At 41.6% G+C, this 17,119-nt stretch overlaps 1 protein-coding gene across 18 annotated transcripts in view; it reads left to right on the top strand.

Moving 5' to 3' along the window:
- The window catches only part of nbeaa (neurobeachin a), a 117,929-nt gene that overhangs the window by 36,842 nt on the left and 63,968 nt on the right, over positions 1–17,119 (top strand). For all 18 annotated transcript variants that reach the window (XM_049591211.1, XM_049591203.1, XM_049591214.1 and 15 more), the window contains exons 3-8: positions 3,237–3,337; positions 6,905–7,000; positions 7,262–7,383; positions 11,631–11,757; positions 13,905–14,024; positions 15,221–15,367. In XM_049591211.1, coding sequence (XP_049447168.1) covers positions 3,237–3,337; positions 6,905–7,000; positions 7,262–7,383; positions 11,631–11,757; positions 13,905–14,024; positions 15,221–15,367 — 713 coding nt within the window. The remainder of the gene's footprint in view (positions 1–3,236; positions 3,338–6,904; positions 7,001–7,261; positions 7,384–11,630; positions 11,758–13,904; positions 14,025–15,220; positions 15,368–17,119) is intronic.

Raw genomic sequence — 17,119 nt, 5'->3', positions numbered from 1 at the left:
TCGCACTTTTACACTCTCAGAAGCACTGTGAAATATTTGTATGATGTTAAATGAGTACAAAGACTGTTGTTGTAAAGGTTTGTTATTTAACTCGTCGTCCTCAACATGCCTGGCCTGCATAGTGATTTCACACAGGTAGTGATTTTCCCACAAGTGCTTTTCAATATCACACAAAGAGCATTAACTCCTGCATTCAGCCGTGGGTTGTGTGCGTAGGTGGAAAAACAACTGCAATACCATAGAGAGGAGTGAGTGAGAGACACATGCCAGGTTTGAAAACACTGCATGTCTTGAGACTGAAGCTGAAGATTGAGATGCTTCTCGTGGAGAGATAAGTGTCTGTTTCTTGTATAGTGTGGGATAATTGAACTTGCAAAATGGTGGATTAATCTTTGGTCCATTTATCCTCGTGAATACGAAAAACTTTTACATTGTATTTTTTTCTTGAAGTTCAGAGCCAATAGCTGAAGATTTCTTTAACTCACTTCCGATTATTTTCTTCATAACAGATTTCATGTGTATGTGTGTGTGTTTGCCCCGTAGTCAGACATTCGTAACAACCCGCTGGTGCAGCAGAAGCAGAGTAATGACCCCAGTATGTTTCTGTGTATGCTGCGATTTGTACGCAGGGCTCGATTGCAAAACAGCACATACACAGCCGTCTCTTTACATGATCATATCGACCTTGACTTCCCCTTAACGATGCCTCAGAGTGCGTGTCCTCTCCTTCCCTCCCCCTCTGTGTCCTCTCTGTCCTACCTACCGCCGCAGGATAATGTGCTTTATAACTTCTATGACTTATTACTGCTCAGCACAGCAGAGCATACGCCGCTTAAATCAATTTAATGCCAATTCTCACAGTCTCCCTTTCTGAACCATGATTCTAACACTATTTAAAATGACCTACATGGATTGATCGTACCAAAAACAGAGCTTAGGGGTTTTGAATCTAGGACATTGTGTATTGCGTTTTCCTCTCATACCAAGCACCTCAGTGAGCGAGCCTTCTGCTTTATTCCCTATCGCTGGGCTCTGGCTAATGAAATATTATGGGAAGACTCTATTCATATCTAGCAGGCCTAATGGGAAAGAAGAGCCTTTGTAAGCAGATTGCCTCACTCTGAGAGGGCAGTGCTGTACCTCTGCTGTATCCACACCGATCTGTTGTGACTGTGTGAAGTGAAAGTCAGTGAGGCCCGAAGGTCACTTTGACTAAACAAATGTCTTTAAACACATTAAGCGTTTAATTATTCTCCTGAATGTTCAGAGAGAAATATTTTGGAATATTTTTATTGTCAGTTTTATGACATGTAGTCATTTAACAAGACATCTTGTCTGTTAAAATGTGAGCAAATTAAAGGACGAGTTTGACATGATGGGAAATGCACTAATTAGAGTTAGATGAGACGATTGACACCACTCTTAAATACTTCACCCCCCAAATGATCATTTGTTTATCAATTACTCACCCTGTGTTACACTGCATTTAAGAAGACACCTTGTTTTTTTGCACGTCTTATGGTAAACGAGGAATCCAAAAAAGGCAAACTTTCCTCATGAACTGAAGTTGACATAAGCAAACCATAGCAAAACTAAGGCTGATATTGACAAAATGAAATATCACCATATTTATGATCAAATACCTTCGCAACAATGACAAGGCACTCTGACTGTAGTTAAAAATCTTTTATTAATGCATGGATAAACCATCATCATCAGGGTGTGAAATGTATTGGAAACAGGTGTGCAATTTAAGAAGTCATGTAGGGGTCATGTGGCAGAGGTCACATGATATATTGGTGTAGCCCTACAAGACGAAAACCACACTGAAAGAAATTGCAAATGAAAATGACATAATTTTTTTTTAATTTTTTTTTTACATACACCAGTAATCCTTTGGCCTCGCTCACAAACAGTGTGTATGAACATTTTGAGCACCTCTGTATTTTCTTACCTGAATTCATTTGTACTCTGGTACACTCTGTACCATGCGTACACATAAATGAATGCCCAGCTGTCTAGGAAAATGTAAACACACACCTGTTAACTAAATGCATAGCATATTGAAACCGCAACTGCTTTAATAGACAACAATATTTAAAACAGTCAATCTACTAATGCATTGGCCAAATGTATTAAATAACTATGAAATCGATTCCCTTACATCATCATCAATTATTGTCATAACTAAAATATCAATAAAAAAACAGTCCAATCTCACAATGGAGTATATGAGAACATCCATACTGATATGTAACGGATTTAGTTTTCATTGTTTTTATTTTCTTGGTCTTCATTGTTCAGCTCCTCCCATCAATTCCTATTGCCATGACATTGCACATATGTAAAGCATTAAGCATATATGAGATTCTGATTCAGCTCCAGGCAGGAGCTAAGGCAGCATATCTGGCCTTGAGCACAGAAACAACTTTACCGCTCTCTCGAAGATTCACCTCCAGGCAAACTTATTTCCTTATATAGAGAAATTGGGTTGTGGCAGTACGCTGATTGTAAATGCACGTGCCTGTCGATTCAAACTGATCCTGATTCCCAGAACACAACTGGCCAGTGTGCACGTGTCATGAACTGGACTGAATTTTGTGCACATAGTAAGAACATTTCTATTCACATGTTAGTAAATGAGGCACATTGAGAATGGTATCCGTCTTCGGCCTCTCTGCAACTCAAACAATTCAGCAATCCTGGACCTAAATTAGACACAGTTGGTCTAATACCACCATGACACCATCTTTAAAAACATTAATATCTGGGAGTTAATTGACACAGGCTATCATAATAAAACCACATTCATTAACAAGCTCCTTGTACACAATATGTGAGTTTATCACAGGTGTTGGTGACAGCTTAAGTGTTATGTGGCTCTTTGTTTGTTTACCTTGTAGCTGAGAGCACTTAGCACTGGCTTGGTGTGTTTGGCCTCATATTACCTGATGTCTTCAGATCAATATATACAGATACAACAAGAATTTACATTGTGGCGTCGATATTCAAGGTAATAAGTAATGCTGTGTGCAGCGCAGACTTCTTGGAACACACTTGAAGTTTGATTGCGCTGATTAATGCTCAACACTTGCAGTATACAAACTGTGTCTTATTAATGACCTCACCTTATTTTATCAGGGAGGTGTCAGACTCACACAAACACGCACACCCACATAATATAGTTGTATGTTCTCTCTCACACTCACTATCAGCGTCTGTCTGTGTTTCCTCAGACCTCCTGGTGGACATGCTGGGAGTCATGGCCAGTTACAGCATCACAGTCAAGGAGCTGAAGCTGCTTTTCAGTATGCTGAGGGGAGACAACGGCATCTGGGTGAGTTGGTGGACACTTAAAAGAGTTTTTGTGTATGTACGAGTGGGTGTTGTTATTGTTTTCACCACAGTAATATTTTTGCCCAGAAGACATAGTTATAACTACTGGTGCTTTGCAGGTGCTGGTAAACAAACATTAACATTGTGAAATTGTTAAAAAATAGCATCATTATTATATACTGCTTTATTAACGTATGCTACTCTAACTACCACTCCAGTTGGTGAAGCTTCAGTTCAGTAATAGTCTCGCACTCTGGGCCGAATCTCACTTTAAGATTGGAGAAAAAAAACGCCCTGGCTGCTTGTATTTCTTTCAACCAATCACAGTTGTTCTGGGCGGTGCCACAGCAACGGTGCGCTTGCAGAAATATTGCCGGGGGGAAACAGGTGTTGGTGTAACACGCCCACAAAAATATCGCCTACAGGACGCGAACCATGGCAGAAAAATGGCTACATCCCCACAAGATCAAACACCACAAAAGTTAGTAAAGGGACGGGTTGAAAACTGCTACACAACCGGAGGTGGTAGGGCGGGACTTAAGCGGGTGGCTCGTTCCGCCCAATGAGAGGCTGATCTATGCAGCGAACTTCCGCCCACTCAGACTAGTTCAGTAAAGACTTTCTGATGTCGCTTGTCTGTCTTGACTTTTACAAAAGAAAAGATGCCTAAATTGATGATTACTTATGTTATTAACATTTTTAATTGGGTATATGTTTAATCTTTTATTGGTTTGAAAATTAAAAGTTACACATTGATTCTTGCCGCAAAAAATGAGACATTTCACTTTTCTTGATATGCTACTATTCCACAATTAATAGCTGTGGAGGCTATATTTATTCTACACTAGATTAATTATATAGCACAAGCTTGTTTGTAAGTCATTAGTCTGGATGACACTTAATGGGATGGTTGTGCTAATAGACTAGAATAATAGAGGATGGATGTGTGTGTGTTTGGATTGATTTGCAAGTGTATGTCAAGACAAGGGCAATTTAGCTCACGTTTACAATTTTCTTTTACCTCTTGTAATCAACATTATTAATGCAACAGAGGTTTGAGCGTGTTATTTTTATTCGAGCGATGGTTAAAAAAACAAACAGCGACAGCCTAATCAGCTGTGAAGGTGAGACACTCTGTGAATTCACTATTATTTTTCTCCAGGTGAGTTCTTGTGGGGAGGTTGACATTTTTGCCATATACTTACACTCTATATACATATATTCCCCATCTTCTATTCCTGCCCACCAAGCAGACCCACAGGAGTAAATGCATCGCTCAGGGGCTCATTTCTGCTTCTTCTCCTTTGTTAGACTTTTTCACCAAGCGAATGGAGATCCCAATCGGTCACAACATTTCCTCATCTCTGACTTCCTCTACCTTCACACAGCCGGCTCAGAAACTTTTCTCATTGTGTGCTTCCAAATAGGTATTTTCGTTGGTCATGGTTACTGTTAGTGGACACAGACCTGCATTACTTTGCAGGTTATTAGAAAGTTTAATAAGTTTCCTGCTTCACTTTAACATCAAGGTGAACCTCTCTTAATGCCTTTGCACATCAAGCCACATTTGAAAATAAATACGACCTCACATTGTGTCACCAGGTTTGGTTTACTGCGTTTTTTGCGTGTATGTGTCCCTATCTTAGACATGCTGACAGCTGCTCATCAGAATCACTTAGACAGCAGAGACTGGCGGTCTTCTTTTTAATGTTTGATTCTAGGATTGTTACCAGTGTATCAAATTTGACCACTAAATTCTGAAATAGTCACCTGCTAAAGATCAGGATGATTCCACAGCTCGGCAGGTAAAACTCTCCTTGCTTTTGGGCACCTTCTCAGGATAAGATGGACCCAATGTTTCTTTTTTTTTCTTTTTTCTTTTTCTACTTTCAAGATGTAGGATGACCACAAAATCATCCTCACTGCTCGACAACTCCATTTTGTTTCATAATATGAGGTTTTGCAATGAATAGAACATGCCTTTATGTGTCACATATACATTTGTTTCAGTACATTTTATCGAGATAATTAGAACATGAACTTAACGAAGATGTCAGAGCAAAATCTGGAGCAAAATTATTTTAATATGTTGAGCAACTCACCACCACAGCCTCAGTGGCCTCAGCATGTGAGAAAGTTCTCCCAGTAAGCAGAGATGCAGTGTGTAAAGGGCTTTTATTGTGAAAGGTAAGAAGGGAAGGAGTTAAGCTGTTATGTATGCGCTGCCCTTGCAAATGTGGGAGGAAATAAAGAGTTTGCCATCTTGGTTCAGCTTAAAGAGCCTTTGTGTTTTCACTGTTTTGTTGCTGTCATAAGCATGGGTGCAACTTATACCCATCAGCTACACATGAGCTTAACTAAAGCTAGCAGCAGACCAGAGACAAGTGATATTTTAGTGGATCAGCTGAGTACCTGTATGGTTAACAGTGCCACAAAACTAGGCGCGCTCAAGACTGCAGACGAACCGCAGAGCAGTGCACCCCTAAGTGACACCAAAAGGCAGCAGAGATGCAGCATTGTTTTTATTACATGACTATTTTGGTACAAAAGTTTACCCATCATTTACTAGCCAAACATAAAATCTACCCGCATTTGGTGCTTGGCAGGTGCTCATTTCAGTCCCTTTATGATTTTAAAAACCATACAAATTTAGTGTGTGGAGACATTTTTACACCTGACTGCTTCAGGCTGTCAACGTGAGAACACTTAGTTTTACCCTGTGAGTTGCACAGTTCCTCCTAAATTATCCAAAAGAATGTATGGAGAAATACTGCAGGCCATAGCTGTGCTGATTCATGCTTTCTTTTAGAGCTACAATGCCACGTTTACTTTGAGTACCTGTAAGTGAGGCTAATTCAGGAGCTAAGCATCGGGAGTTGTTTGTACAGATTCCACTTACAGTGCTACTTGTTGTTGTCATTTTAACTGCTCCCTGTAGTTTGCTGATTAGCCTAGCTTCCACTCACTGAGTTAAGTTGGTGTTTTAAAACCAAACTGTGGACATTTGGGATGGTTCTGTGAGGCTAACACCTCTCCTCTGCCATCCTTGCTCACGAGGTGCACAGGAATCGCGATGCCTTGGCAGCTGCTGGTGTTTGCTAGCTAAGTCAATACAACCTGGTCCCCTCTCGTCCATCTCCCCTCCACTCAGGCCTCAGGACAACCACTATCAACAACCCCTGGTCACTGATCAGTGGTCCATAGCGACTCTATCATCCATCCCTGCAGCCCTCACTCTGTTCCTCCTCTGTCTAATAACTATCCCTACCACATCCACCTCGCTCCTGTTTCCCAGTCTTTTCCAATTTCTCCTCCCCCAGCAGGCCTCTCTAGAGACAGATCGATTAAGGGTTGCCATGGTATTGATGAGGTGTTGTCGGGGGATGGCGGGGGTGATTGAAGAGGTATTGATCCAGTGGGGTTGTGGTACAGATTTGATGTCACACCATGTTTTTTTTTTAACGCAGCCCCCCCTCTGTGCCTCTGATAGTCGGCAGTTTGCACATAATAATGACAATTCTCCTCTCCTCTCCTCTCCTCTCCTCTCCTCTCCTCTCCTCTCTTTCAGCCAAGACACGCCATCAAGCTCCTGTCAGTGCTGAACCAGATGCCTCAGAGACACGGTCCTGATACCTTCTTCAACTTTCCAGGACGCAGTGCGGCGGTGAGACTGATCAGTATACAAACACACACACCTGAGCATCATTATCAAGAATTAGCCAAATTTGTTCTTTGTGCGCCCAAATTGCTAAAGAGTCCTCCATGGCATTCCTTGCCGCATTTAGTCAGCACATCTTAATTGGCACTTTCCTCCACCAGTGTGGGGAGTTGAATGGTGAAAAGGATGTAATGACTGACTGAGTGGTATATTGATTATTATAAACATTGGCAAGGGCTGATCTAATGTGTGTATCCTCCCCCTCAGGCCATAGCATTGCCGCCAATTGCCAAATGGCCTTACCAGAACGGATTCACTATCAACACTTGGTTCAGACAGGATCCACTCAACAACATCAATGTGGATAAAGACAAACCATACCTCTACTGGTAAGTAGAACGCTGTTCATCTGGACTGTTGCTTAATGAACATAAACCTCCTTGTAATGGGAACTGGGACTGGAAACATTTTAGACTAGACGGGCTCTCAGAGAGCGCAGACCTCCGCCAAGGCCAAATGCCCTATCTTGCAATGTTAACGAAAGTGAAAAATAATTAGTGTATGCACCCTGTGATTAGGATCCGCTCCAAAATTTAATGGGTTTTTCCTTGGCCCACGCTTTAACCTTCTACCAAGTTTTATGAAAATCAGGCCAGTACTTTTTCTGTCATCATGCTGATAATCTAACAAACCCAACCAAAAATATTTCCTCCTTGGCAGATGTAAAAATCCACTCTTCAACACTTCAGCACTGTCACAGTATTTCTATTGGCCTTTAATATTTCATTTCTTTGCCGGCTTTGTTGACCCAGTGACATCACGATGATATTTTTTGCCAGCGCAGTTACAGAGGAATCAAACACATCAATGGGAAACATCAGGTTTTTGAGTGAGTCCTTCAGGATCACAGATGAAGGGCTTCTTTGTAGACTCTCCATTTTCTACACTCATACGGTGACAAAAAGATGCAGAAATACCAGTTTCTCCTTCAGCAGTAGTCCTCAATGCCTCACTGCTCAAAAAATTTTACTTGTTGTGTAAGAAGTCTACCTCTTGTTGACCGCACAAACTGTCTCTCTTGCTTCTGCCATCACTATTGATCTGAGCAAAGAAAAGCACACAGCTGAATAAAACAAGTTCAGGCCTGTTCCCGCTGGGTGTCAAAAGGCATTTTGGTTAAAGTAAGATGAAACTAAGTGAAGTGAACATAAATGACGCAGGTTGAGGATGAGTGCACTGCACTTAATCACAGTATGAGAAAGCACTCAGTGGACTGCAGGCCGAATAATCTCCCACATTAACTTTCCACACTGTACAGGGGCAGGTGATTGAATACTTACAGACAGGAAACCAATGTTGGAGCCTCTGATGGATTCTAGGATGTTTAAAGGGGACTTGTTACGTTCTTTCTCAGGTTCATACATGTACTTTGGGTTTCTACTAAAACATGTTTACGTGTTTTTTTTATACTTCTTCTTCTTCTGGTGTATGTCCTTAGACCTTCAGCTCAGTTGAGGCAAGCCAGACCAGTGTTCCATCGTCTAGGTCAATTAGACCATAGTTGCCATTTGGTGGCTGGTGTTTGGGGCAGCTGGTTATTATGTGTTCCACAGTTTGTAGTGGATTCCCGCATTCGCAGTGGGCACTGTCCTCAAGAGTCCATTTCTGCATCGCTGCTCCAAAGTATCCTACGCCTGTCCTCAAGCGGTTGAGGGTTGTCCTTTGCTTTCAGGGCAGGTGCTGGCCAGGAACATCGGTGCCTCCATCTTGCCTCGACCCAGGCAGCCTTGGAGGTATCAGATGGCGTTGGACACAGCAGTTTTTGCGTGTGTGTGGCAAAGGGGTCCCGGGACTTGAGCCGCAAGCAGACCGCACCGTCAGTAGCGCGTATCTCTTTAAACCCCTCCACAAAAAGGCCCAATCTGCTCCAACTGATCAGCGTTTCTTCCGTATCTTGGCATCTCTGCTCCATCATTGCAGCTGGTGAATGGCTGTAACGGAGTATAGCAGCACTTTCTGCCGTGACAAATCAGCAATAAAAGCTTTTCAACGTATGAGGTCACAACTGAACATGTTCCAGCAGGAATATGATTCAAAATCAGGGAGAAATTAACAACATACGCAACAAGATGACATGTTTCTGTGATGCGTGAAGGAAATGACTGTGTATGCCGGCACTTTCTACCATAAAAAATGACCAGTAAAATCTTTTTTACACAACTGGACATGTTCTGACATGATTAGGATTTGTAATCAGGGAGAAAATAACAACAGTGACAACCAAGATATCAGATTTCTCTGATGTTAGCATGTAGCTACATGTAGCAATGTAGGCTAAGTAATGTAAATAATTAAAGTAGCATACCTGGAGCAGATGACCATGAAGAAATCTGTCATGAACGCATGTCAGCTAGTAGCCAAAATAGAGAAAACATGTTTACTTTGACCACGTTTAATATAAGCATCTGACATTGTGACATTATATATACGACAGAAAATTTTGTTTCTTTTAGAAGCATGAACGTGCACAGTAGATGTCAGGTGTTGGTTTTCACGATATGTCAGAATTTCAGAGCTCAGCCGGATGGTAGAGTCAAAGCAGAGGTCATTGGATCAGCAAAATTTATAACTTCAGTATTGTGCCATCCATTAATTAATTATTCTTATCAAACAATTTATAGTCTAACCCAGGGGTAGACAACCTGTGTCTTTTAGCCCCTTTCCAGTAGCTGCCTGTGGCTGAATGAAAAAACTTTTCTTTCTTTTTTTTGTTACATTTTATGTTTTATTTATTGTTGTACACCCATAGTGATTTTTAACTCTTGAACTGTCAAAATGCATTGCCTGTACACCATTTCGTCAATGGAAATGTGCGTTGTAACTGGCCTCTTCTTCTAAAAACATCACTAGCGATGGCTACAGTAGCATTGGGTCCTCCTAGCTTTATTACGAGGCTCAAATATGTTTTATGGCTCCACTCAATTTTTTTTTTCTTTTTTGGCCAAAAATGGCTCTTTTGATAGTAGAGGTTGCCGACCCCTTGTCTAGCCTATCAAATAACAAATTTTACAAGGCTATGAAATAAGAAAAGTAACAAATCCTCACATCTGAGAAGCTCTGTTCAGATAATGGTCGGCATTTTTGTCCAGTTGTATTAGAGCTGAGGTTTTTATTCTTGAGTGTGTTAATGTGTTCAATCAACCAGAGATCTTTTGGCCTCCGACAGAGAGGTGATCACATATCTGAATGCACCTTGTACAAAATAAAAGATTTCTGAACCAGTCTAAAACTTAACTGAAGCTTCTTTCTGAGCAATTAATTCAGCATTATTTTTATTCAGAATTCACCAAGAGTTCCTTTACTGAATCACTCATGATGAACATTTAACTCATCAGACCGAATGACACGGGTAGGAAGTTAATAGATAAACAGATAATGAATTAGAACATAACTTTAAATGTCAAGACACTCCATTATGAGTGCGCTGCTGGGTGGATGCCTCCGCTCGCCGCCGTGCAGCTCTGGACCTCTCTGGCCTCGACGTTAGTGTTGTAAGTGCAAGCCGTTAGCCACTATGAAGCTTCATTAGCTCTGACCTTTTATTTAATTGAACTCCTTTACTCCGCTGCTCGGCTTCTTCCCTCCACCTCTTCACTCTGTGGTGCTAACCAGCCCCCCCCCCCTCACAGAGTCAAACTTCTTTAGAAACAGAAAGGTTTTGCTAAAAAACAAGGGAAGCAGTCGTCTACAGGAGGGATGACATGCGCCCATATATCTCTGGATACCATCAGGGGAATAAACTCTGATCATGCAAAGTGTCGGGATGTAATCCTGTTGCCTTAGTAACCGTTTGTCAAGTTGTCATGGTAAGTGCAGAGCGAGAGAGGGAGGGTGCCCCCCTCTCATCTCGCCCAGGTCTTATCATCCTCCCCCAGATGCAGCTGCTACTCCAGCCGCCTGTCTCGCAGTGGCCTCCACAGCTGCATGAAGGCCGCGATAACACACTATATGCTCTCCTAACGTCCACCAGGGATTCACTTGAGAGGGATTTATATCTGCTCTCTGGCTCTGCTGCGCGTGTGATCCTTCGGGCCTATTTTAGAAGTGAAATGTGTCTTGTTGTTTTTGTGAAGAAGCTTAGCTGCAAGACCGGGTTTTACGTGGTGGTTACCAGTGCGGGGAGAGAAACATGATGAGGGGGGAGAAATGGAGGGAAGGAGATTAGTGGTGTTTTCCCACAAACCTCTGATGTGGGACTCCTGGTGCTACTGGGAAAGAAAATACTTTACTTCTGCAGTCACAGTGTTAGCTTTCAGAAACAGAAATATTATTTACAGCTAGTCTGACAAATCAAATCAGACAACACGGTCATAATGTAACTTTTTAGACCAGTCTTTACTTAACTTTTTTGTAATATCACCTTAAAAATGTCAAGTCATTCAGTTTCACTCAAATCTAATGAAACACCAGGAGGAGCATGTAATTTAGTCTCAGGAGCTCAAACATTGCACCATTCATTAAGAAGTACCATAATTAGTTTTAATTTAGAGCCATCCTTTTTTGACTGAGTTATTTTCAAACACACATCTTGAATTGATAACTAACTGAAATGAGTAACTGTATGATTCTCCTGCAGTTTTCGCACCAGTAAAGGAATAGGGTACTCGGCACACTTTGTGGGAAACTGTCTCATCGTGACATCGTTGAAGTCGAAAGGAAAAGGCTTTCAGCACTGTGTGAAATACGATTTCCAACCTCGCAAGGTAAGAAAACACACACACACCCCAACCGAATCACTCAGCTGAATTATTCTCAGTCGCTGTAGAGTTTGGTAACCACTTGTTAGATGAGGCAGTTTCAGGAGAGTGTTGCTGCTCTCTTCTTCCATCTATCCTTGCACTCACTGGAAGTGTTGATGAGTGTAGATAAGGTCTGTCAATTAAGACCTGCACACTGCCCCTCTACCGCACTGTCAGCATTCTGTGGCTGTTCTGCACACAGACACACACACACATACACACATTCACTTGATGAGATGGCCTTCTGCAGTATTTGCTGATCCAGTAGAATCTCTGCGCTGCCTAACAAAGTTCCCAGTGGTTCCATTTGATCAATTTATAAGTCGCCATGTCTCACAGCATTTTGTCCGACCTGTGCATGTGTTAATGTGTGTGTGTGTCGGTGCTTGCATGCACGTGCGGTATTGTCCACTCCTTAGCTATGCATACTACAGCAAAAAATTCAACCCCTCCACTCCCACCACCACCACCGTAGTCTTCTTCCCCATTTCAGTGTTCCCTCCAGGGAACCTGTGTGTATTGTCATCAGGGAAGATGCTTTCAAATCAAGACACACAGATACACACTATTAATGGTATATTAAGTTGAGCAAACAGATACTAGCTTTAGAGTAGAGTTCTGGCAAATGTGGTGAATACTTTGTAATCTTCCATGCTGGCTAACCCTCTTATAGAGAGCTAATGCTGTTAGAGGGAGCATTCTCAGTATTGCAAAGACAGGAATTTTGACCCACTCAGACACCTTGATCCAAACAAATAATAGTACTAAAATATCTAAAATGAATCCTTTCACAGCAGGAGGCTCGTATCAACAATCTCAAAAAGGTTGTGTTTGTGGAAAAAAAAAAACAAGTGTGAAGGCACAAACAACAGTGCATTCATTCATTTTCTGTAACCGCTTATCCTGTTGGGGGTGACGGGGGCGCTGGAGCCTATCCCTGCTGACATTGGGCAAGAGACGGGGTACACCCTGGACAGGTCACCAGACTATCACAGAGCTGACACATAGAGACAAACAACCATTCACACTCACATTGACACCTACGACCAATTTAGAGTCACCAATTAAGAGTCAATCAAGCCAGACCTGCACGGCAATAAGTTCTGTTTACAAAAATCTAAAATTAAAATCTAAAAAACGAAAAAATGATCATGATCATTTTGCCACAATAAATCCCTCAAACCAGCAGAGCACTCCTGTCGCCTGGCCTAATTGCATCTAAACCCCACAACCCCCTAGCAGGTTTGAAAGGCATGTTTCTTTTAAGAAATCGCCAAAATTACACCTTTCATCATAGCCAGAAACTGTATAAACAGAAATTATGTTGGATTTTCAAATTTCCAATGGTCCCTAAACACATCTCTCAGGAAACAGAACCAAATCTAAGCTTAAAACAGATACATTTCATCAAAGACACTTTATTTAGATGCCTTGCTTAAAATTGTGCCAAAAATAAATTGTTTGCACAAACCATATCCTTAAAAAAACAGCAAACACTAAAATGCTCATGGATGCCATGAATGACTCAGCCGAGACCACCAGTCACATGACAAAAATTCAGTCGGATTTCGACTGAATCGCAGGCTGTTTACACCGAGCAGACAGAAGAAGACGAGAGGTTGTAAAATGTAAATAGTTAATGCAGATTACAGTGTAGCAAAATAAAAGTGAAATATGTTGTGTCAAGTGTACATACATAATGAGACTAATAGCTCAGGGAAAAGTCCAGCCCCTTGAGCGTTCTGAAAATGTGGCCCCCAGAAACAATGTAGTTGAATAGCATTATAGGCATAAACAGGCAGACATCGGAACTCCTTTTCAAACACAAAGGCAATTCAAAGTGCTTCACATTAGGTTGAGAAATGCATTAGAACATGTAAAAACACAAAAAAGGAAAATAAAATTAATTAAAACACAGCGCTGTTTACATCAAAAACATCAGAGATGCCTCAGTCAACAAAAAAAACAGACAGATCTGAAGAGAAACTCTTTGACTGGTGACATAAGAGCCGAAGGGAAAACTAACAAAGCTTGTTGTGTGTGATTTTTAGGTTGTTGTTGTTTTTATTTATCATCTTGTCTCTTTCTGAATGTGTTCTTCTATTTTTCAGTGGTACATGATCAGCATCGTCCACATCTACAACCGCTGGAGGAACTCTGAGATCCGTTGCTATGTCAACGGTCAACTGGTTTCCTACGGCGATATGGCCTGGCACGTCAACACCAATGATGTAAGATCTTGGCTTTTTACTGAAGAGTTGTGTTGTTATACGCACTGATCTTTATGGAAGAACAATGACAAATAAAAAAAACTCTAACGCATGTTAAAACAGAGTCAGTTACCAAGGTCAAGGTCAAGGTTACTTTATTTGCCCTCCCTCCTACCGTTATGGATTCTGAGTTTTTTATTCAGCTGCTTCTGGTAAAGAAGAACTCTTGACCAAATGTGAGTTTTGCTAAAAAAAAGTATTTCCTGTAAACAACATGTTGCTATCAAAGGTTTTCCTCCTAAATAAGGCCTTTACCAGCATGAGAAATCCAGTGTTGGTCTGGCTCTACACTTCCCCTCCTACTGTGATATTGGCAAACATTTGAGGTTTGCCCTCTGCATTTGTCAACGGGGGCAGAGTTGTCCTTGGGCCCCGTTCCAGCACAGCTCACCCAAACTCCAACTTCCAACTTTTCCATTTAGCTGGGGACAGGTAGCCTGACCTCTTGGTGGCAGCGGAGCCTTCATTACACTTCCTTCCCGGCCCACTCTTGACATTGCCGCAATTACCACGGGCTGGTGTTATTCTCTGTAAGAAATTCCTTGGCCTTGGGGTAAAATGTCGCACAGTTCACGCGGCTCACCAAAAGACTCGTTAGCCAAAAAAAAAGGGAAAAAAAAGAACATATAGCACACGAGTGAAAGAACAGGTCTGAAAATGTGTTGATGCTATCAGGGTTTGTTTTGTCCTGAAGGCTGGAGATAAAACTTATTTCACTTATTTCACTTATTTCATCACTTTGAGGAAGCGAAAGCGTAAAGATCTCATTGTGATAAAAGGTATCAGAGGGACGGAGTAGATGAAAGGAGAGTGGACAGAAAGGATGTAATAGCAGGTGATGGCAATGTTGTAACAGAGCGATTAGAAACAAGCAGCTATCGAAAGTTGATCTGCTTTTTTTCGCCATCATCATCCACTGTGCTCATCACTGCAGAACACCTGGCCCGAGATTGGAAATTAAGTATTAATTAACTCTTGAGACACCTTAAATGTGAAGATCAGCAAACTTTAAACGATTGTTGTCAAAGTTGGTATTATGTACTGAACCTGAAAAGCACAATCTATGAATCCCCAAACCCTCTCTGCAATAGAGCTCTGAAATTTGTCAATGTTTGATGTGATTGCTAATTCTGTCTCATGCTCTACTGTTTTTCCAGAGCTATGACAAGTGTTTCCTGGGTTCATCAGAGACAGCAGATGCGAACAGGGTGTTTTGCGGTCAGCTGGGAGCTATTTACGTATTCAGCGAAGCTCTCAACCCGGCTCAGATCTTTGCCATCCACCAGCTTGGCCCAGGATACAAGGTGAGACGGCGCCCACGTACTGCCTTATCACCCACTGTTCTGTATATTCTCTGTGCGCTTTACAGAGCATCAATGTCATGCACTGTTTGGCAGGAAGATTTTTCTGGCAACCTGAGGGTTTCATTGTCAGTGTTACTTAATGCTGCCTTTCTCCGTTCATGTCGTCAGCTGGAGGTGGTTGAGGCCATCAATCATTCTTGGGCTGTCAATCGCAAATATAGCCTGTATGGTGTATTAGTGCCAGGGTGCCCTTGTGGGTGGTCGGTTGAGGTTTTTGTTGTCAGTTAATGGAGGTATTGTAGGTTTTGCATCCTGTGGATAGTCTTTTGTAGTGCATTAAAGCTGAAGCATGAGTCTTTCGATGGATAGGTATACTGCTGTTTGCGTAGGCTAGAGAAGTGGCAGTCCAACATGTTTTTATTTTTTAATTTTATACCTATTTCACCATTAAACCAATATCTAATAAGACTCTTTATCGATTGTTGGCTACCTATATTAGCCATTTATCCATTACTTTTTGCAAACCATAATAGTTATCTTCTTCACCATACATCCAAAAGCTATTTATTTAAATTGTTTATCTCTTATTTAAAGCTATTTGGACCATTTATCCATTACTTTTCACTGGTGACTTCTCTGATCATTGGCTGACTTTGGTTTCCAAACACTCTCAGTTGCAGCATGTGGTGTTCAGGTGTTGAAAAATCTAATCTTTTTATTTCAAATTAGCTAAATTACTCCACAAGCTTTCCGCGTACCCTCTGGCAACTGGAAGTACATGCACCCCTGGTTTGGAATCACTGAACTAGAGTACTAGCTTTTGAAAGAGTCTTCCTTTTTGGGATTCTTGTATGAACAGTATGTATGGTAATCCAAGCGCAGAGACCATCGGCTATCAGTCTGATGACAGTTTAGCCTCTGGGGGCAATGGCCGGTATATTTGGGGTTTCCATAGTAGCCAGCGGATATCTGGATATCAGATAAGAATATCCAGGCCAAGACTTCCTCTGCATGTGCTGAGGACTGTTGGCAGTCCAGTTAGCAACTTGAGCAAGAATAGAGTTGGAGCTGAGTATGAAACCGGATTGAACCCGCTTGTTTAACGAGTAGCCAGCTAATAAAGCTAAAAAGCTAAATCCTTGTTGGATGACAGCCGATTGGTTCTGAGATTGCATTTCGGTCAATGCATTTCAACTCTTTTGCTCTTCATGTGACAGAGGTGGCAGCCTCCAGTTATATGACTTGACCTGAGTCACACTCGAGTCGCAAATTTGAGGACTTGAGACTGACTGACAGTGATTAGAGATTTGACTCGACTCTTGACTTGAGACAGATGGCTCGAGAGGACTTGACTTTAATATTTATATTTTTCTAGATATTGGGAAGTTATGTTTTGTTTTGGAAACATGATTTGGTGATTTCTAGTGCCATGCACAACCACCACAACATCCAATTTTGTCTTGCTTGAATTAAAGCACAGTAACTTGCTTGAGACTTGAAGGTCAAGACTTGAGACTTGCTTTTGTATGACGTACCCCCACCTCCGTGTACTGTTTACCTGCATGCAACCAAAGCCTTCTGGTCAATACTACTCATACTACAAACACGGAGACTACAAATGGAAACCAGAGAGCTTCCGATCCCAAAATCTTGTCCCATTGCCCACATGTTCTGCATTCATATGTAGACATCTGTTTATAGAGTTTAGAGGTAATCAAACATAAGAAATAGCTTCACACTCTTACTGTAACC

Source organism: Epinephelus fuscoguttatus, linkage group LG12 (genome assembly GCF_011397635.1).
Source record: "Epinephelus fuscoguttatus linkage group LG12, E.fuscoguttatus.final_Chr_v1".
In the NCBI taxonomy this organism is placed as follows: Eukaryota; Metazoa; Chordata; class Actinopteri; order Perciformes; family Serranidae; genus Epinephelus; species Epinephelus fuscoguttatus.
This window is presented reverse-complemented; position numbering and strand designations above follow the sequence as displayed.